Here is a 22,075-nt window from a genome sequence, read left to right as displayed (position 1 = left end):
ACAGCAGCTCCAGGCACCGTCAGTCCTTTCTCCGCCTCTGCCCAGCCAGGACAGGGTGCGAGCCCAGAACATCCAGCACCCGCTGTTCTCGGACATTCTGCCATTTTTCTCCCAGATCTATCTTCGCATCCATCATATCGAGTTACATAAAGCCGCGTTACACAAACCATGATTATATTCCGAAGCACAGGGACGGCATGCGTTATGGTTTTCCCCGCACAGAGTCAAACTTCTCTGGACTCTTCCACTCCTAGCTCTCAGGGACGGTGGCCTCCCTGGGTCTGAGGTGACCACGTGCAGGGGAAGGGCGTGAGGAAGCTGGCCGCACAGCTCGAGAGCGAGAAGGGTTTGGAGGCGTCAGGGCCTAAGAAGAATGGAACCAACCAAAGCGCCTTGGTGCTGGTTAGGTTTTATTTTAACAGGATGTTTCCTCTTCATTTGTTTTTCAAAATATCAGTTATATCAATATTAGAAGTGTAAACAGGTACAAAATATACAGTACATAGAAACAATTTTCTTAACTAGTCTATTGCCTAATAAAAGTACGCATGAGGGAGCTGACTGAACGGAAGCCACGGTCTCCCGCTCCTCGGGGGAAACTGGTTGCCCACTTGGGGGAAGGGAACCAGTGGCTGCTCCAACAAAAGGGGAATGGATACTTGTGTGGCAGGGACAGCACTGTGGTGGAATCAAGAAACCTGGGCCATTTCTAATTCCACCTCTAGGATGTCAGACGGGGAACGAGCGAGCGCTTGGCCCTTGCCCAGCCTCTCAGACCTGCCACCCAGCGCCCTCCGTGGGGGCAGCGGGGGGGTGAGCACACACACCGAAGCGGCCAGTGCTCAGCTGAATCTGGACACCTGACGATCTTGCTCCGGCAGATGTGGTACAAATCTTAAGAGGGCAAAAACGAGAACCTTTCCCTCCCCCAAACTGATGCTCCAGGAGGACGAGCTGTGTCTGTCGGAGGCGCTCAACGGCGGCCGCAGCACCGCGCTCTCCCCGAGAGAGGCTGGGATGTGCCCCCTTGAGGAATTTATTTCCTCATCTCTAACAAGAAAGAACACTTGTCCCGCGCGCTTCACAAGGTCACAGTAATCAAATGAGATGCGCAGTGAAAGCATTTTGACAATGAAGAAACACTACACAGAGAGAAAAGGAAAGAGAAGCATTTCGCTGGAGTGGAAAGCGGCCCCGTGCAGGGGTGAGCAGGCCAGGCTTTGTTCCTGGCTCTGCTGGTAGGTGACATCGAAGGGTTCCACTGGCCCATCTCAGCCTCCTCACTTCTTGCAGCCCTAACGCTGGGTTTTCAGATGACTCTCCGTTATAAGGCTCCGAGTCACCTAACAGGGTGACACCACCCAGATCCCTTTCAATAGGGGTGGCAGATGGCTCGTTAATAGGCCAGCACTTTGGGGGCCTTTTCAGATGGAGGAGAGCTGGGAAATGGGACTGGCTGCTGGTGGGCAAGTCCTTCTCCCAGCTGACACGAGGTGGGGGGGGGGGGTCCACACTGCAGAGCAGGTGGTGATGGGACCAGCCTGCTGCCCTGCCCAATCCTGTCTGAGCACAGCTGGGGGGGGGGGGGTGTCTCAACTCCCCCGAACTCTGTGCAACCACCAGCTCATCCCTAGGCGTCAGTGGGGCCAAGGGAAGTCCAAGACCCTCCTCACTTGTGTCCCCAGCCGGCCAACTCTGCGCACACTCACTGTCAGACTTGGTAAGGACACAGCCCACACAAACACACGCTCCGGAAACCAAAAGTACACTATAAAGTTTAAACTGGTACTACGACTATTTTCCAGCTTTTTTCGTCAAGAATTTAAAAAAAAAAAGTTTTCATAATTAAATTACTTAAAATTCTATGCTGCTCAGTTTCACAATCAGAGAATTCTACTTTGTTTAGAGGTGGAAGCCGGAGTTTCTCTTTTTCCAGTGATCAGTTCGGCAACTTGGAAATTTGCTTCCCCCAGGCTCCGCTGCTGCCTCAGCTCTCGCCGCCACCCCGACGTCTGCAGGCGGGACTCCCGCCCCACGCGGCCGGCAGGGGCGAGGGGGCCAGGGCGCCCCGGCCTGCCTGGGGGCCTCACAGGTCCGCGCCATCGCTGGGTCCCAGGACGCTCAGGCCACAAGTCCAGTCGGTCACCAGGTCTGTGGAGGCCAAGGGTCCTTTCGAGGCCGGGCTCTTGAAGGGGTCGGGGGGGCCGGCCGGGAGGGGCGGGAGCGGCTGGCCGCGGCCCGGGCCCTTGGCGCCCGCCGCGTGGTTGCGCTGGTGCTTGCGCAGGTGGTCCTTGCGAATGAAGCTCTTGCCGCAGACGGTGCAGGTGAAGGGCCGCACGCCCGTGTGCGTTCGGTAGTGGTCGATGAGCTTGGAGCGCTCGGTGAAGCGCTTCTCGCACTCGGTGCAGGGGAAGGGCCGCTCGCCCGTGTGCAGCATGCGGTGGCGGATGAGATGCGCCGGCCGCGTGAAGCAGCGCCCGCACTCGCCGCACCGCAGCGCGCTGCCGTCCCGCGCCCCGCCGCCCGCCGCGCCCCCCGGCGCCCCTTCGGGCAGCCCGCAGCTGCGCTGGTGCGCGCTCAGGCTGACCTGCAGCTGGAAGCTCTTCCCGCACGTGGCGCAGGTGAAGGGCCGCCCTCCCGGAGGGGCCGCGGGGTGCTTCTTCAGGCCGGGCTTGTGGCCGAAGCCTTTTGTCCGGCCGGGGTATTTACAGGGGTCACTGAAGGGTCTCGGGGCCTGGCTGGGGTCCAGCACCGCCTCTCCGTTGTCGGGGGAGGTGTAGGGCACCCCCTCGGGCCCAGTCCTTGGGTTCAGGCCCACGGGGGGTTTACACCTGAAATTCCAGCCCCACCGGACCCCCCCAAAGAGCCAGTCCCCTGGAGGGGTCTCCTCTTGGGCCACCGCAGGGCTGAGCTCACCCATGTCCCGCTCGGGCCGGGCGGGCTCTCTCAGCCCCAGCACGGGGTCCTGGCTGGGGAAGGAGCTGCCCTGGCTTTCCCAGGCTCCTTCCTGGACCGGACTAGGGAAAAACCTTGTGGCTTGGCCTGGTCCAAACAGGGTCCCATGAGCCTCTAGGTCAGTAGGATGCACTGGGGTGGCCACCACCTCCTCTTCCTGGACTTCTGTTTTTATCACAATTTTTACATCTGCTGAGAAAGACAGAAAGACCCCGTATCATTCTGTCCCCGTGCCTGCTTAGGGAAGGAAGACCCGATACTTTCGTCGGCTCTTCGGCAGCCACTCGGCTCCATGACCACCGCTGAGCCCGACTCTCCTAGACTCGGGTCCGGCTCAGCCGAGCATCCTCCGGGCGGGCATGGGGCTGCCTCAGACTGTGGGCGAGGACCTTCACCGGTAAAGCCACCATCCCATCTGCTCACCACGTTCCGGGTTCACCTTGGCTCTCAAGGCGAATCATGCCTGGCGGCAAAGTAGCCAAGGGGCAGAAGCCCGGTGCGGGCTCTGGTGGATCTGCGATTGCACCGTGCCCCCCGCCCAGCTGTGGACTTCAGGCAGCTCTCTGACCCACAGCCCGTCTGTGAGTACCCTATTTCATAGGGATGTATGAGGATTAAGCCCGATGACACATCTGAAAGCACTTAGCACGCTATTTGAAAGGCGGTGAGCGCTCGGTAAATGTGGCCAGCCAGCTAATGATAAAAATATTAGTAAAATAGTACAAATGTGTTTGATTTTATATAAATGCACTCGAATCTCACATCCCGAAGTTTTAGATCAGGGACCTAGGCTTTTAGCACATTTGGGGGGGGGGGCTAAAACATGATAGAAATAATTAAAGTAAGACAACTGGCCTTCAAAACAGAAGTGACTAGAAGGCCAATACATAAATTTGGTAGTTGCTCTTCCCAAATCCGGCCTTCAGACACCTCTCTTTGGTAGTTAAGAAGTGGTTCTGGTTTGCTTTTGGTTTTTCAGTGCCAGCGAGGGGCCAGGCTTGCCGAGTCTGGGTGGAAGGTACATCCTCTCAAGGGATCAGCTTACCAGGCTTGACTGGTTAAGACCATCTGAGAGGGACAGCCGGAAACATTCTCAAGAAAGGCTGTCCAAGCGTAAGAATTTGGAGGGAGATAAAGGACAGACTGTACAGAGGCCTAACATCACAAACGCCTAATGGCCTGTTGGCCGAAAAATCAGGGCAGTTCACCAGTAAAAGTGACGGCCCTGGGCTGAGGCAGCCTCCCAGGAAGAGGGACCCTTTCCCGTCCTCTCTCTGCCATCCCCATACCTTCCGTGGACGCTGCTGTGTTGAGCTTCAGTGTCCCGTCGGAGCATGCTGAAGAAGGGTGGTGGGGAGGGAGGTCCGCCTGCCAGGAAGTGGGTGGGATAGTGGTTGAAAAGTTGGAGTGGACACCTGCAATGAAGAGAGACCAGAGCCCGTGGGTTAGGGGAAGGAAGGGGGCGGAAAGCCTGTGCGAAAGGAAGGGCAGGCTAGACCCCAAGATCCCCCCGGGGCCTTTCCCGGGGGAGCGTAACAGCCCCGCCTCTCCCGCACCCAGTTCTCTTTTGCGCCTTCTCTGAGGCACCAGGAAGCTCCGATGTTATTTATTTCACAGAGGCCTCTTGAATGTGAGGCATCTGGCAGTTTGAAAGCGCAACGGTGGGGGCAAGAACGGGAGCGCAGCTGATGAAGGTCAGGCAGAGATATCGAGACAAGAGCATCGAACCCACGGTGGGGCCTGCAAAGCGGCATCTGGCACAGCCCTCTGCCTTTAAGGGAGAGCACTTCTGCATGAGTCAGGCCAGATGTGGGAGAGCCCACGGCTCCCACCGGTGCTTCCAGAAGCGCCTTCCCCGCACCCCGCCTTTAGTCCCTGCATCGCGTTGCCGGTGTCTGCTCTGGTTGCAGCCACTCACCAGAGGCAGCGTCTGTAGACACGTCTCCTGCTCCGGAGTCCAGCTGGCTGAGGCCCCACGGCTCCTCCCCGATATCCGGCTGTCCAGCTGCCCATGCCTCTACCCCCAGCGCCTGCTGCTCCTGGAGTTGGAGCTCGCCCTCCTGCTTGATCTGCATTAAGAGGTCAGGGGCAGGAACTGGGGGCCCCGAGCCTAAGAAAGGGAAAGGGCGTGAACATAGAGCATCAGGGCCCCTCGGGCGTGGGGTAGACACATCCAGCCAAGGACGTGCACATAGGGGCTTGCAAGGGTCAAAGAGCAAAAGAACCTGGTGGGAATGGAAGGCCAGAGCAGTGGGGACGGCAGGGCCTTCTGGGCGAAGCATGAGGTCACATGGTATCGAGCACAGGGTAGGGTGGGAAAGCATTCTCAGGGCTGGGCCTCTGGCCCATCCATGCAGAAGACTGAGCTGCTGTGGGCACGTCCTGCCCTCACTTTTAACACAGAAATGCTACATAAAAAGTCACCCCAAATATCCCCCCAAACCTTACCCCCCCACCTGTATATAAGTGAGCATAAAAGAAATATTCCAGATACAAGAATCAAAGAACAAATGCAAAGTCAATCAAGAGTTCAAACAGGAGCCAAGTGACCCAGGGAGTTGCCGGAACAGGACGCAGGCCTCAGGGGCTGGGCTTGGACGCCCAAGCGCGGCTGAGAGCCCTTCTGAGCGCAAAGCCAGGAGCCATGAGGCTCGGTCCTAGTGAGCTGGGGACTAGAAGAACTCCATCCACCTGAGGGCGCCACCAGGAGCTGCCACCTGTCTAGGGCCATGGGTGGGATGGCCACCCTCAGACTCTGGAGTTTGCCCACGTACACACAGAATTCATACCACCCACACGGTGCGGAGACCCGAAGCTGAGAAATCCACAGAAACGTGGGCTGACCACCCTCGCAACCCAGGAGGCCCCCGGCACAGGAAAATGCAAACCTGACCCCCAGGGACACCCCCACAACTCAGGTCCCTATGAAAAAACTAAAGTGACAATCAGAAGAGGAGCCAAACAACATGAGAGCTGTGGCCCAACTGACTCCAAGAACTACAGAAAAAAGAACAAGCGGAAGGGTCCGGGGACCTAAGTACCACCCTGGGAGCTGGCACACCGTGACCTGTGCCCAAGGCTGTTCGGTGTCACGTCACACCACGGAGTGGCCTGAAAGCCTCCAGGCTGAGGCCGCGGCAGCCCCGAGGACCAGCAGAGCGGACAGAGCCTCCGGAGGGCAGCGTTTTCCATGCAGCTCGCGGGCATCCCTGAGCTCACCACTGCAAACCACCACCTCGACGAGAAAAGCAGCCGCCTCGGGGGTCAGCAGAGGTCACACCCCGCAGGATTCGGCCTGCAGAGACGCTGGGCACTGGAACGGCCATATACAGAAGACTGAGCTGCTGTGGGCACGTCCTGCCCTCACTTTTAACACAGAAATGCTACATAAAAAGTTTAGTATATTTGGAAAAATAAAAAGGGGGAGAGTCTGATAAATAAGAGACTAACCAAACTGACCTGTCAGATTTTGAAAAAGAACAAAATCTAACTTTAGAATTGTAAAATAAAATCACTGAAATTTAAAAACCCGATCCCTAGGCGAAACAACAGAACGCAAACAACCAAGCCGAGGACGGTGAGCTAACCAGACGCCAAGTAAGAAACGACGGGCGGAGCGGAAAGTATGAAGAGACGTCCGCCGTCATGAAGGATAGTACGAGAACATTCCAGAGTAAACGAGCAGGGAGAAGGCAGGCAAGGCGGTATTCAGAGAGATAAGATTGCAAAATTTCCCAAACTGTTGAAAACTACCGATGATGAAAGCTGGATCGAGAGAAAGAAATCCATGCCCGGACATGCGGTAGCACTGCAGGCCCCCGCAGCCAGAGGCCACGCGGCAGAGGACAGGGCAGACCGCCCACAGGGCCACAGTGGCTAGACGCTCGGCTCCCCTCTCAGCTTCATCTCAGCAAAGCATCTCCAAGGGGCTGGGAGAAAACAACATTCACATGAGAATCCATATCCCTCGCGTACAGAAATGGAATGAGTATTTTCAGACACATAAAAATTCCTATACAAACACAAACCGAGAGTCTGTCACTTACCCACAGAAGTCTTCTAGCGGATACATTTGTAAAGGAAAAAAACCCTCCTAAAGTCACCTCTAAAAGAACAGAAACAGAACATATAACTTCCAAACTGATTAAAAATAATAATAGATGGGGGGGTGCCTGCGTGGCTCAGTCAGTTAAGCGTCTGCCTCCAGCTCAGGTCACGATCCCAGGGTCCTGGGATCGAGTCCCAAGTTGTGTGTGTGTGTGTGTGGGGGGGGTCCCGGGGTCCCTGCTCAGTGGGGAGTCTGCTTCTCCTCCCTTTGCCCCGACCCCCACTTGTGCTCTCTCTTTCTAATAAATAAATAAAATCTTAAAAAAAAAAAAACGAAAAAATTAGTTTGAGGAAGAAAGAATCTAAATGAAGAACTCTCAGAGGAAGGGTAGTAAAAAAGGAAATACAGAAAATGTGGTCTAAGGTCTAAACGCAATTCAAGATGGTGGGTGAGAATGCAAACACACTAGCGACCACAATCAGTGTAAGCGGGTTGGGCCAGCACTGTCCATTGGAGAAACCGTGCAGGCCACATAGCTCACTCTAGGTTTTCTGTAGTTACATTCAAAACAAACAAACAAACAAACAAACAAATAAAAAGAAACAGGTGAAATTAATTTTAATAACATATTTTACTTAACCCAATATATACAAAATGTCCAACATTTATGTATTTCATCTTTACAGCACTTTAAAAAAAATTTTTTTTGAGAGTGAGAGACAGCAGGAAATGAGGGGGAGAGGGAGAAGCAGACTCCCCGCTGAGCAGGGAGCCCGATGCGGGGCTCAATCCCAGGATCCCGGGATCATGACCCGAGCCGAAGGCAGACGCTTAACCCACTGAGCCACCCAGGCGCCCCATTACAGCACTTTTGAAGTGACCAACAGCCACATGTGGCTAGTGCCCACTGTTCTGGACATTCAAAAGGTAAAGGTGATCACACTAAAAAGGAACAAGAAACCTAGCTATATGCTGTTTGCAAAAGACGCACCTAAAACAGGAGGATGCAAGAGCAGTGTGAAAGAACAAAAGCCAGATTAAAGACATTTTAAAAAAAGATGTAGTTATACCGTATCAGACGAAATAGATTTTGAAAAGAGAAATAGTCACAGAAATAAATAAAGGGTCACTGTGCAGTGTTACACTGACCAGAAAGAGAAAATAATTCTAAATGTTTAATCCAATACCTTGGCTTCAAAATAATAAAGCAAAACTCCAGGAGAAATAAACAACTCCCAACTTCTCAGTGGGAGGTTTCAATGCACCTGTTTCTGTAACGGATAAATCTAGCTGACTCAAGGTTACAGGCCATTTGAGTAACACTATTAACAACCCGATCAGATGGACACAGCAGAACCTAACGACAAGATAAACACAGGTTTTCAAGCCGCACAGAACGGGAAGGAAAAACGAACACTTTCTAGACCATAAAGGTAAATTTGGTAAATTTTAAAAGATTTGTACTTTATATACTTATTTTCTAACCATAAGGTTAAGTCAGAAATCAAGAACAGATATCCCCAAACTCTTCACACGTAAAATTTAAGGATATGTATGTTTTCTAAATAATCCAAGGCTCTAAGGCCAAATGACAATGAAAGTGAGAAGATATGTGGAACCCAGTGCTAATGAAGATATTATTTATCAAAACGTGTGTGCAGCATCTCCCATAGTACTTGGAGGGTATTTTATGACCTCGTATGTTTGTATTAAGGAAGAGAAGACAGGTCGAAAATTACGGGTCAAGTGATCAATGCAACTCCAGTGACTCTAGGATAGGAAGTCCCCCACTGGACCACAGTGAAGGGACCTGTCCCCAGCAGAGCAACAGAGACAGCCGGGCCCCTCAGGGTGGCCAACTGCCCAAGGGGAGGAGGATGGATGGGCAAGGACTGTGCTTGTCCAATTCTGCTCCCAAACTCTCTGATGATGAGGTATGTTCCTGGTGGGCCCCGTGGAGGGATGCCCAGAGGTGGGGGGGGGGGGTGTCACAGAATTGAGCTCCTACTGCATGAGAACAGGCACTGGGAAAAAGGAGGTCCCTGCCTCCCAGCCCTGTGCAGACGACAGTAACAAACAGAAAAAGCATGTTAAAAAAAGGCACCACTGGGGCACCTGGGTGGCTCCGTCGGGTTAAGCTTCCAATTCCTGACTTAGGCTCAGGTCTTGATCTCAGGGTTGTGAGATGGAGCCCTGTGTCGGGCTCTGTGCTGGGTGTGGATCCTGCTTACGATTCTCTCCCTCTGCTCCTCCCCTCCCAGCTCTCAAACTTCCTCTCTAAAACAAAACAAAACAAAACAAAACAAAACACCACCACTGACAGCAGCAATTTAAAAAAAATACAAGGAAAGAATATAAAAAAATACAAAAAAAAAATAATACAAGGAACCTAGGAATATATCCAACAACAAAAAACGATACAAGATCTTCTTTGGAGAAAATTCTAAAACTTCACTGAGGCACGTAGACAGATGAGCTAAATGGAGGGGGTTTAGGACATTCCCCAGTAACGTGCCTCAACACAGCAAAGGGGTCCGTTCTCTCCAACATGATTAATAGAGTGAATGCAACTCCAACCACAATCCCAATTGGATTTTCCACAGAACTTGTTATAACGTAATTAGCAGATGACCCCAAAGAGCAAAGGGAAAGAAGACCCAAAGCGCAAGTGAGAAAGAACCACAGTCCCGACCTTCCGCTGCCACTAAGAGCTTGAATGTGAGAGGCAGAACTTCCAGAAGCAAACATGAGACGGTGTGTTACTGCCTTGAGGAAGGGGAAACCGCTTGTTTATGACATAAAAAGGAAAACCAAGTACATTAAAATCAAAAGCATCCGTTCTTTAAAATATACCATAAATGGTTGGGGCGCCTGGGTGGCATAGTGGTTAAGCGTCTGCCTTCGGCTCAGGGCGTGATCCCGGCGTTCTGGGATCGAGCCCCACATCAGGCTCCTCCGCTATGAGCCTGCTTCTTCCTCTCCCACTCCCCCTGCTTGTGTTCCCTCTCGCTGGCTGTCTCTATCTCTGTCGAATAAATAAATAAAATCTTTAAAAATAAAATAAAATAAAATAAAATAAAATACACCATAAATGGAGAAGATACTGGCAATACACACGCCCGAGAAAAAGATTACTATTCAGAACATGAAAGGAGCTCCTACAAATCAACAAGTCAAGGGAAAACAAAAGAAAAATGGACAAAAGGCATAAATAGCATTTCACAGAAGAGGAGAGAGAAGTGGCCTATAAACAGAGAATATAATGCTCTATCTCATTAATTAGAAAAACGCACACTTTAAAGTAGGAATTTTAAACCGATGCGCTCCCATCAGATGGGCAGCAATGAGGGTGGGAGGCATTTCCAGGGCTGGCGAGGATGAGGGGCGGTGGGTGGTCGGGCACCTGCGTCTACACCTGGAGAAACTTTTACACGTGCTTCAGAGTTTTCACAACAGCGTTGTTCCTAAAAGCAAACGAGTTAGAAACAGCACCAACGCCCATTAACAGAGGGAACGCACGCGCCGTGTGGCCATGGTAAAGCAGAAAACCATGGGCTGGTGAAAAGCAATGAGGGCAGCTGTGCCGCGACGACATGGGACAAGGGCTCTCCGAAACAAGGGCCAGTGAGAGAAGCAAGCTGAAGAAGACTATGGATGCTGTGAGCTCATTCATACAAAGTTCACGATGTCATTTAGGAATAAGTACATACGGAATACAAATGTAAAGAGAAGCAAGGGACTGATCACATCTCCTCCTGAATTTTCCCTTTATCTGTAAAAGGGAGGGAGGGGAAAGGGATCAGAGAGGGACCACGGGGCGATGGAAGGTTCTGGTTGTGATCTCTTTCTGATGCTGGGGTATTGAGAATTCTCTAAGGGTTACATGGATTTTATTCTGTATGGTTTATTTATTTATTTTTTTAAGATTTTATTTATTTATTTGTTGGAGAGAGTGAGCACAAGCAGGGGGAGTGGCAGAGGGAGAAACAGGCTCCCCTGCTGAGCACGGAACCCAATGCAGAACTCGATCCCAGGACTCCGGGACCATGCCCTGAGCCGAAGGCAGAGGCTTAACCGACTGAGCCACCCCAGGCGCCCCTGTATGTATTTGTTAATGTTATGTATGATGTTTAAAGAAACAAAGCACAATACTAAAGGAAAAACCCCATTTGATACAACAGAACACCTGGTCACAGTAACTTCAACCAGAAGTGGAAGGAAACGTCTATAAACTTATAATAAGAGTATCGTCAAAGGTCAATGGCAAAAAGCATCCTTACTGTGAGACCTTCGAAGCACTGTGCAGTTAAGGATGCCGGTTATCTCTGGGATGACTCAACAACATCCTGGCCAAACTGCCGAACAAGAGAAATAAAGTTATAACAGTTTTAAAAGCAGAGATAACTTTTGTGTTACCTGAGGAAGGTACAACTGTCTGCAGAGCAAAATCCCTGAGAATCTGAACTGACGAGTCAATTACTAGAAATAATAAGGAAGTTGAGCAAAAGCGGTCTTTTACTAAAGAAAGTCAACAGCAGATCTATGTACTTGTGATAACTATTTATTTATTTTTATTTTTATTTATTTATTTTTAAAGAGTTTATTTATTTATTTGACAGAGACAGCCAGCAAGAGAGGGAACACAAGCAGGGGGAGTGGGAGAGGAAGAAGCAGGCTCCCAGCGGAGGAGCCTGATGTGGGGCTCGATCCCAGAACGCTGGGATCATGCCCTGAGCCGAAGGCAGACGCTTAACGACTGAGCCACGCAGGCGCCCCTGTGATAACTATTTAAAATGTAGTTAATGTGAAAATGCCATTCACAACAGAAACAACAATCGGAGAAAACCGTGAAGCCTGTTCAGCCCACCCTTCACTCAGTGAGTCTTCCCACAGGGAGAGGGGCTCGTATTGTGAGCAGCTAATTCTCCAGAAATGAAATCATAAAGTAAATGCAGTTCCAATAAAAATTCCAGCAGGATTTTCTGAGAGCGTGACACGAAGATTCTGAAACTCATACAGAAGAACAAAGGTCCAAGAATAGCCCAGAAAAGTTCTGAAGAGCAAGTAGGGAAGGCTTAGTCTTCCAGATACAAGGGCTTCTTAGGAAGCTAAAACAGAGAGCGTTGGCATAAAGACAGACAAAGACCAAGAAACCAGAATAAACAGCCCAGAAACTACGTGCATTCATGAGAACCTGGTTGCTGACCAAATCGGCATTACGAATCACTGGAGAAAAGACAGAATATTCAGCAGACTTTGTTGGGAAATCAGATGTCCTTGTGGGGAAAAGAATTTAAATTCTCCCTTGCAACCTACACAAATATTAATTCTTGATAGACTGAAGACTTAAATGTGCAAAGCAAAACTTTGAAAGTTTTATAAGAAGATGGAGAAGAATGTCTTTCTGACCTGGAGTGAGGTAGGGAAGGCGATCCTAAGATAGAAATAGCAGATCACAAGGGAAAAAAACTGGTAGGTTTGACTGTCCCCAAAAGTAAGACTTCAGGACAAGCACGACAAAGTTAAGAGACCTGCCAGAGACCGACAGAAGACATCTGTGATGCAAAGAACAGATGGAGCGTTCAGATCCAGAACCTATAGACAGAAGCCGGAATCAGTGAGAGACTGAAAAGCAACAGTGGAAAAACAGAAAAAGCCAACTGACTGAAGAAACCAAATAAGCACGAAAAGGACGCCCCGCTTCACTAAGAGTCGGGGAAACGCAAATCAAAACAAGATGCCATTTCGACCTCCATCAGACTGGCAGGAAGCTAATGCAGGAAGAGGGCAAAGATGTGAGACGACGGGCACTCGTAGCTGCTGATGGCAGCACGACCAGCTGCGTAACCATGGCGATGGCGGAGGTGCAGACAAGCACGCCCCGCGACGCAGGGGGTCCACCCCGGTCCGTTCCCCGGAGAGGCGGCAGCGCATGGACAGACGCACAGGGGTAAGACTGCCCACCGCAGCACCACTTATGAGAGTGAAAAACCAGTAACAGCTGAAGTGCACATCAACAGACCAGTGGAGAACGAGCTGGAACGAAGTTGCTTTTGGGGTATTAAGCATCTGTTAAAATGAATGAACTTGATCTATCTGCATCAACAGAGATAAATCTGAAATACACGATATTGAGTGATAAATATAATGACATTTATACCATTTCTCAAAACACACAAGACCATATCATATATTGCTTAAGGCTACATAGGTACATAATAGTTTTAAATGAAAGTTTTAAAATGCGGAAGGAAGGGATAAACATCAACTTCAGGACAACTGGTTACCTTGGGGAGGAATGAGACTGGGAAATCTAACAATGAATTTAACACACATATTTTAACACAGAAATATTTTAAATTACGTACACTACTAACATTCAACAAATAATTGTTGAGTTCCTACTCTGTGCTAGGCAGTATTTGAGGTGCCTGAAATGATCATACGAAAAAAATAAAAGTGCTTGTCCTCTTGAAATTTACATCCTAATGGGGAGAGCCCAGTCGGCCATATATTCATCTATAAACGTGAAATCTATCCTCTCTCTTTCTGCAATACATGTAATATCTATATCTCTATCAATGTAAAATATATGTAACAATCTAGAAATACACATAATAGATGATGCTCTCTGCTGTGGAACCAACCAAAGCAAGGAAAGGAGACTGGAAATTCTGGGTGGGGACAGGGGCTGCAGTTTTAAATAAGGTGATGATTTAAATGTTAAATAAGCAGAGCCCCAAAGGAGGTAATGGGTGGAGCCCTGGGAGGACCTAAAGGGGGTGCAAAGGCTTGGAGTCGGAGTCCAGAGCAGCCAGGAGCGCTGGGGGAAGCAGCAGGGGGGGAGCAGCAGGGAGGACGGCATGGCGGGAACAGAGGGAGTGAGACACAAACAGAAACATGAGCCAGTCTGAGTCAGTGGGAAGCCGGTGAGGGGATTTGAAGGAAAGGGCGCAGGGCTTACTCTGGGGGATTAGTGCAGGAGCGGGTAGGCTGGTTGGGAGGTGAGCGCAGGAGTCGATGGGCTTGGGTGGCAGGGTCGAGGAGATGGGGTGTGACAGCATTCTGGACAAGTCTGAAGGGAGGGCTAGCTACTAGGATCTCCAATGGCCGATGGCTGCGCATGTGAGAAAGGGTCGGGGCTGACCCCTGGATCAAGCAGACAGGCCAGTGGGGTGGGAGTGCTGTGAGTTCTGTTTCTTTGTTTTTTTTTTTTGTTAAACAGTACTTGTTCAACGTGAAAACCATTCTAAGCTCTCGAGCCAAAAAACAGATGGTGGGCAATCTGGCCTACGGGCCACAGTTTGCCAGCCTCTGGGCACCTGAATGGACAAAGGAAATGCCGGGTGACTGGGGGGCAGACCCAGGGACTGCAGGTGAGAAAAAGAGGGCTGTGCTGGGGGAGGGGGTGTCTCTCCAGCCTTGTGCAGCTGCATGGGAACAGGTGGGGGACAGGCAGACAGATTTAACCAAGTTTATGGTTCTGCCAGGTGAGCACAATGACTAAGAGGGGCGAGGGGGAATCTGGACCAGAACCTCGGCTGGGCAAAGAGGGCACTCCGGACCAGCTGGGCAGTGAAAGGGCCAGATGCTGGGGTCGGGGCACTGGGAAGAGAGATCCGCAAGGATGGGAGGGGCACTGGGGGGCTGAGCTCAAACTGAGATGATGGGAAGGGTGCATCACTGTGGGCAACAGGGGAGTGACCTCAGGGTGGGTGGTGGAGAGAGAGTGGAGGCTGGGGTGCTCAGAGGGCTGTCTGTGCACACTGCCCTCACCAGGCATGATGGCAGGAGCAGAGACGAGGTCTGCAGCAGGCGGGAGGAAGACGGGAGGCATCTGAGTGAAAGGTGGGGGTTTGCAGGGAGGAGAGGAGACCAGCACAGAGGCCATGTGGAGGAGCAGGACGCTACTGCCTTCCAGGCGGGGGCTAGGAGGGACGTGGGAACGGGGTGGGCCGCAGCAGATGCAGGGCCCCCGGAAGAACCAGGGCTCCTCTGGATAGGAAAGGGCAGGGATGCTCTGGAAAAGCCTGAGGATGTGAGGTCTTGCTGGGGCGGAGCTCCCCGAAGCCCGGCGGGAGAATTTAGGAACTGAAGAGAAGTGGAGAGGAGGTCCGCCAAGGAGATGCACAAGCCCAGAGGGGGTGAGGCATGAGCTGGGCGTTCCCGCTTCTCCCGCTGAGGTGGGTGGGGGGCAACGGGGTTCTTGCTGACGGGCTTGCAGCACAGAGTGGAGTTTGTGCTGGACGGGAGGGCGTGGCGGGGGTCCTGCCAGCAGCCACCGTATTTCTGGGCCCCTTTTCACTCCCACGAATGAGGGGGTGGGAAGTAAAATGAACCACCCACCCTGGACCTCCCCCGGAGGCTAGGAGGCCGGGCTCCGTGTCAGAGCCCTCTTCTCCACGGAGACAGCGCTCTGCTTAGTCATCTCTCTGTCCTCCACTTCCAGCTCTGTCCTTGGCACCTAGCAAAGTCTCAGAGGACGTCTGTGGAACTAAACTGGTGAGCGCGCTCCTGAGCACCGACGGAATGGCCGGTTCTGCGCGTGCGCCGCTCCGGCAGCATGAAACCCCACTTGCGATCAAACAGCGAACGCGCAAGATGCATGTCATTAATCACAAATGAAACACAGCGAGACTTTTCAGTAACACTGGTGTTCAGACGCCAGGGGAACCCAAGGCAGGTGGGACAGACCCGGCGGGTCTGTGCAGAAAGCAGGCTCCAGCCTGCAGAAGGGGGGTCTCCTGGTCAGGGATGGACTGTCACATCCCCACACCTGCCGGGACGGGGGGGGGGGGGGGGGGGGGGGGGGGGCTTCAGTTCAGTAACCTGGCTTCTCTCACGCATCCCCCTGTCCCTCCCTTAACTTTCAAAGGTGCTGACTGGCTCCAGGAAAATCCGAGGCAGTGCTATCAGGTATCCAGATTCACCTCAAATAAATCTGTCGTTCTAGTCGTGTTGAAACATGTGGCCAGCCAATGGGACTGGCTCCTGGATGGGGCAAGGCTGGCTCTTCATACAACTGGGAAGAAATTAAATTCTGTCCTGGACACACTCCTACCTTCTCTACGAGTGTCCTCCTCCCCTAATTGTGTGCACTGGCTCTAGCTCTTCCAAAACACTAGGTTTGCTGCCTGTTTCCACGCTGGGAAGCGTTCCTGGAGTGTCAGGGGAACAGGCCCCAGGTCATAACTCAACTATTAAAGAACTTAGATTTAAAACATTCAAGGCTGAGGTTTCTCCTCGGCTCTTCCTGGAAAGGTCATGCTCTCCCTGACCCTCTAGGGGGGTCTAGGGGACCCTCTATTTCCACCTGACTGCCCGGTGTCCCTGGCCTTCTGTCAGCCCCTCACCTGGACTCGGGTCCACAGGAACATCTGGAACCTTGGGGCCAGTGCGACGCCAGCTGCACGGCTCCTTCCCCTGTTCAGTCTGGGAGAGGACCTCGGGCTTGGAGATGGCGTAGTCTGAGGAAGGACATAAAGGTTAGCTTTTGCCATGTGGTTCCATTCAGAGCTGGGGACCCGCAGCCTAGAAATCCAAGAGTGGCCAAGAAATGAAACTTCTGGATTAGCATAGAGCACTGGTTCTCAACCATGGGCCATTTTGTCTCCTAGAGGACGTCTGGCAGTCTGGAGACATTTTTGATTGTCATCCCCGGGGGCTGGGGGTGAGGTGCTCCTGGCATGGGTGGGTCAAGGCCAGGGTGCCGAACACCCACACTGCACAGACGAGCCCACAACAATCACCCGGCCCCAACGTCCACGCAGGCCCCACACGACACACCGGTAGAGCCTCCCCATTAAGCAGCAGTGCATTTCTTCAAACCGAAACAGACCATCATGCCTGCACGTTCCCTTCCTCACCGGGCCTGACTTATCGCCTTTAGATCTGGGGTCACACAGAAGCCATCCCAAGAGGAAAGCAGCCCAGGCAGGAACAGCCTCTTGGGGCTGCCACATGTGGACAGTGACGGCGGCCCCCGCGTCTGAGGGAGCAGAGCCTCGAGGCATGACGACAGCGCTGGCCACGGGAAGCATGGTCTGCCCACATTCTCCCCTAACCCGGAGGAGTGTGGCCAGAAAGGTCACGGTTCCCTGTAAGGGAAGGCTAAAGGAATGGGGGTCGATTACGTCCTGGACCCGAGAGCAGCCTGAGGCTTCAGACTTGGTCTCAGCAGGACAGAGACGTCCATGCTCCGGGCCTGGTTAGGAGAAACACCACCACCCCTCTCTGTCTGGCCACCCATGAACTTCACGAGGTTGAGGGGGCTACCTGGTGCTCCTTTTTAGTGGAGGGGGAGATAACCCTTTGCACGGTCAGAGTTTCTAGCGATTTACATATGGTTGCGATGAAAAGCACCAGCATGGATAGGTTTGAGGACTCTCGAAATCACACTTAACAGAAGAATGAGTATCATGCCTTACCCAGGGACACCAGCGTCTCGTAGTTGCCCCGCATCACGTGCTTGTAGAGCTCCTTCTGCCACTCGTCCAGCTTGCCCCACTCCTGCTCAGAAAAATACACGGCCACGTCATCAAAGGTCACGGGCACCTGGAACCACAAGTGTCACGCACGCTCACCCACACACCTACAGGCACAGTCCCTCGGGCTGCCCCACCCCAGGTGTCCGAGATACCTTGGGGATCTCCCCCTTGCTGCCCGGGGGCAGGCGCAGGATCCAGAAATTTCGATTTCTCAGCAGGTTCTCCATGTTCTCCAGCCGCCTCTGGAGCAGGCCGTACTCCTGAAGCAGGGTCCCCAGCACAGCCCACTTGCCCTCCAGCTGGTTCCCGAACTCCACGGCCGTCTTCTCGCAGTCAGCCAGCTTCTTCTCGGCCATCCCCGTCCGCCCTTCTAGGGAAAGCAAGCGGGCAGCCTGCGATTCGATCTTCCTCTCCATGGCCTGAATTGTGGCTGCCATCGTCCACGGAGAAATCTTTCGGAAACAAAGAGAAGTCCACCATCATTCATTCCATCCACTGCATTCCTTGAGCCCCTCTCCCCTAGGTGCCGGGGAGCTGGGCGGGGAGCTCAGATAGAAAGCAGGGACGCCCTGGACCGTGTGCCCGATCTCAGCCTAGGATCAACTCCTCTAGGTAATTCAGACACGGTCGAAGTCCAGGCAGGTGCCTTCCCTCCAGGCTCGGCTCGCACCACCTGGGGACCTCCTGCATCTGCCTGGACGGGCTCTCTGAAGGCAGTGTTGCAGCTTTTTGCGGCACAGTGCGTGGCCTGTGGAAGGTGCTCAGTGCAATTCTGCTAAATAAACAGTGACTTAGCACCGCTGGGGCATTTCAGTGGATAAACAGTCAACTGCAGATTTACGAGAGGCCAGCCAGCACCTCCCATCATAATCACACAGGAACTGTCTACGGATGATGACCTAGCAAAAAAAAAAACAGCTGGTTCACTGAACCGGCACAAACATGAGAATTGCTCAACTGCTTTTTTTTTTTTTTTTTTAAAGCATCTCGTGTCTCTTTTTAATAAACATAAAAATCAAACAGCTAATCCCTTCCCCCCCCCCAGTGCCATCTGATTTTGTCCCCTCCCTAGTTGCTCCTCCCTAAACTAAAAATCACCCTTACTGCAAACCTCCACCAGCCAAGAGTTAGACTTTTTGACCCACGTGGCATGGGTGGGTCAAGGGGACAAAATCAACATGGGTCCACTGGGCCCTGAGAGTCTGTTTCTCTCACTGTCCCCACCCCTCCCAAGGGGAAAATTAGTCTCTGACATTTTTGTAGCTACTCTGGGATCAGTGACACATCTTACAGATTGGTGAGGAAGGTAAAACATAGGCCACGAGGTTAGACTTTTATACGTATGATCACGGTCATAAGGCTTCCCCCAAGCAGTGACTTACTTCCCTGTTGCTGGAAAGTTCCCATGTAGCTTGAGTGACCTGACTGGCATTTGGAGACCCCGAGGAAAGGGCACATTTTGCCTTGGGTAGGGGCTGAACCACCTGACCAACCCACATGTGAAGGTGGGCCCCCTGGGTCAGAGAGGAGGTCCAGATATCTGCGTCTTGTCCTGGCTGTGCCTGAGGACGCATGTTTCCTTACAACATGCTGGAAACCATTCCCAAACAAATGTTTGGTGACTATCTGCAAAATGAAGAAGTGACGAGTAGGGAGCAGCTTGGGCTCATTTGGAGAAAGTCCTCGAGAACTACAGCATGGGTGGACACCTCCGAAAACAGTGAGCAGAGACTGTGAGCAGAGGCCAAAACACTGTCAAGCACCATCAGCACTTCCGTGCTTGTTTGGAGGGAGGCTGCACCAGATGACCTCTGACCTGAAGAAGGAAGGGCTCTCGCTGGGGAGGAGCTGGATGGGCAGAGAGCTGCTGGAGGGACACAACTGGATGAGGGCGGGACTCTTGCTCTCAGGAGGCAGGTGCCTGTGCCCCGAGGCTGCAGGGACTGCGCTGGGCTGGCACCCTGGGCCACGGTCTACAACAGTTGCCATTCCTTTCCTTGCCCACTTGTCCTTTCTGATCAATCCCTGACACCTGACCCCAGCCTCCAAGAGTTTGCTCCAGAAGTCTCCATTCGCTTTGTCACCCGGCTCCCCAGCTACTGAAATCCTATTCGGCCTCCAAGTGCACTTGACTGCCATAGGACTGCAATCTTTGCGTTGCAGGAAAAGGACACCTGCATAACCTTTCTAAACAGTAAGGCACAAGGTGTGTTTACCATTTTAACGGGGCAGGGAGCCCTGTATTGGGCCTTCGCACTATTTAGGGGGAGTTGGTGACTGTTTCTGCTCAGGCCCAGTCCTTACTAAATGGTGGGTGGATAATATGGGGCTGTCCTCAGACTCCTGCCAGAGAAGGGGAAACCGTATGCTTGAGAGGAGCTGATGGTAAGAGAACTCCAAATCCTTCAAGGACCCCCCACCATATGATGAAGTCCAGGCATTAAAACCCCTTCCAGCTCTCCCCGCAGCCTTCTCTCCCACTGCCTCCCTACCAAAACCATCTTCCGTGGAGCAGGAACTGGATTCTGGTCCTCGAACACTACCGGTACTGCCTTCTCTCCCAGCGCAAGCTGACCTCCGCACCTGAAAAGCTCCACTGGTCCACTCAGCCTGATGAAATCCTAGGCTTCCCTAAAAGCCCAGCTCAAATCACAGAAGCACAGGCCACAAAGGGGTGCCAGCCCCTCCCTCTCCTTCCCCTGCTCTCCCACAGCACCCTTCTATCTCGATGCAAGAACCACTCACCTCTTTCTGTTTGCACCATTATCACCAGTGTACCTGCCTGCTTCCCCCAGCACACGATGTGTCCCTGAATACAGACCAACTGTGTCTTTTCACACACTTTCTAGCTGTGCGATCCTAGGCAAGTTAACTTCTCCAGGCCTCGGGGTCTTCTTTTGTATGACGGAACGAGCACTGCCCCACAGGTTTGTTGTGAGGACAAAATAATGCCTAACAGGGCTGGTGCCCGCCTGCTTCTACAAGAGGGAGCAGCTGTCTTCCGCCCCGACCTCGATCGAGCTGGGCACTCGGCGTGTGCGGAATCGAAGCCGCTTCGGACACCTCCCAGGTGCCACCAGGCCGCTGGGGGGAGCTGGGAGGTAGGGAACGCTGAGGCAGAGCGGTGGGCAGAGAAAGGAGACGCGGGGTGGGGGGCGCGGAGATGAAGGAGCCAGCGGATGGGGCGGGGGCAGGAAGCCGCGGAGGGCTGCAGGAACTCGGCGTGGGGCGGCCTCCGCTGCGGGGTCGGCCGGTTCCGCCCTGCTCAGGCTCGGCCGCGAATGGGGGGCCCGGCCGGCGGGCGCCGTAGGCCCCGGAGGACCCCGCGCCCCGCTCGCCGGAGCCCAGGCCCGGCGGCCCGGCCCGGCCCACGGAGCCCCTCCCCAGGGCCTGCGGCGCCGTGTGCTGGGCCCGGGCCCCGAGTCCGCGCGTCGGTGCGCGCGGGCCGCCCTTACCGGAGCCGCGGCCGCCTCGGCCATGGCCGTGCGCTGTCCGGCCCGGCCCGGAGGAAGTCGCCGCCGCTGCCGCTGCCGCTGCCGCCGCCGCCGCCGCCGCCGCGCGCGGCTCCACGCAGGCCGGCCCCCGGCCTCTCCGCAGGCGGCGCCCGCCCGGCCCTGCCTTCCCCGCCCGCGTCGCCGCGCTCCTAGCTGGCCGGCCCGCGCCGCTCCGCCCGCAGACGCGCCGCCGCCGTCAGCGCCCGGCCGGTCCACACTGCATCCTGGGAGCCGGCGCAGGCCCGTGAGGCTTCCTGGAGGCAGCGCGGCCGCACAGCCCCACCTGCAGCCCGGAGAGGCGAACCGCAGGCGCGGCGCCCGCCCCGCCCCGCCCCGCCCCGCCCCTCCCCGCGGCCAGCCGACCCACCCACCCGCCGGTCCACCAGCCAGCGGATCACTGGATCTCCCGACCCCTCGACCCACCGACCTCCCGAATCCTCGACCACCCGACCCGGGACCCACAGACCCCCCCCCCCCGACCTCCTAACCCACCGGCCTCCCGACCCACCGACCTCTCGACCTCCGACACCGCCCCCCCCCGACTCCCTGACCTTCCCATCCACCAGTCCACCGGCCCGCCGACCCCTCCGACACCCTGACTCACTGACCCACAGACCCACCGGCCTCCCTACCCGCCGACCCACTTGGATCCACCCGTCCACCCACCCACCGGCGCTGTCCGACCCACGGGCCAGCCGACCCACCAGCCTCCAGACCCCTTGAACCACCACCGATGCTGCTCGGCCCACAGGTTTCTGGACCCCCAGACCCACTGACACCCCCTTCCCACCAACGCTGTCCCACCCACGGGCCCCTGACCTTACGACCCACGGGCCTACAGACCGCCCCCCCCGCCCCGCCCCCCCCCGGCCTACGGCCGGGCGTGCGCCGAGGCACCGCCTGGACCCCGCGACGGACCCGCAGCCCGCCGCGCCTCGCGCTCTGGACCCCACGCACCCCGAGGGACTCGCTTACCAAAAGGAATCTCCCGGCTCCAGGAACCAGCCGGGCCGGGCAGGGTGACCGCGGCGACAGCCCCAGGAGACCCGTGCCTTCTCCCACAGGGCATCCGCCACGTCGCCTCTGCTGCT

General features: G+C 54.1%; 1 protein-coding gene across 5 annotated transcripts; it reads right to left on the bottom strand.

Annotated features, from left to right (window-relative positions):
* Positions 1 to 392: 392 nt before the first annotated feature.
* Positions 393 to 21,207, bottom strand: ZNF746 (zinc finger protein 746). 5 transcript variants are annotated; one of them, XM_045792384.2, is made up of 7 exons: positions 20,946 to 21,207; positions 17,643 to 17,942; positions 17,431 to 17,557; positions 16,357 to 16,470; positions 4,874 to 5,065; positions 4,245 to 4,370; positions 393 to 3,144 (listed from the first exon to the last, which is right to left on the bottom strand). In XM_045792384.2, the coding sequence occupies exons 1-7, from the start codon at positions 20,967 to 20,969 to the stop codon at positions 2,087 to 2,089; spliced, it is 1,941 nt and encodes a 646-aa protein (XP_045648340.1). In that variant the 5' UTR covers positions 20,970 to 21,207; the 3' UTR covers positions 393 to 2,086. The 5 variants fall into 5 exon arrangements, with proteins under 5 accessions (XP_045648340.1, XP_045648339.1, XP_045648344.1 ...); XM_045792383.2 differs by having other exon boundaries at positions 393 to 3,147; positions 20,946 to 21,206; XM_045792388.2 differs by having other exon boundaries at positions 17,431 to 17,512; positions 20,946 to 21,205.
* Between the last annotated feature and the right edge of the window lie 868 nt (positions 21,208 to 22,075).

This window comes from Ursus americanus, chromosome 3, assembly GCF_024610735.1.
Source record: "Ursus americanus isolate L20-20 chromosome 3, mUrsAme1.1.p, whole genome shotgun sequence".
Lineage (NCBI taxonomy): Eukaryota > Metazoa > Chordata > Mammalia > Carnivora > Ursidae > Ursus > Ursus americanus.
Note: the sequence above shows the minus strand (reverse complement) of the source record. Positions and strands in the feature narration are given on the sequence as shown.

Coding starts and splice junctions, on each gene's coding strand:
- ZNF746 (XM_045792383.2), bottom strand. CDS start 20,969: ATGGCCGAGGCGGCCGCGGCTCCG. Junction 17,558..17,642: donor GCAAGGGGGAGATCCCCAAG/GTATCTCGGACA, acceptor TTGTGGTTCCAG/GTGCCCGTGACCTTTGATGA. Junction 5,066..16,356: donor TCCTGTGGACCCGAGTCCAG/GTGAGGGGCTGA, acceptor TCCCTTTCTTAG/GCTCGGGGCCCCCAGTTCCT.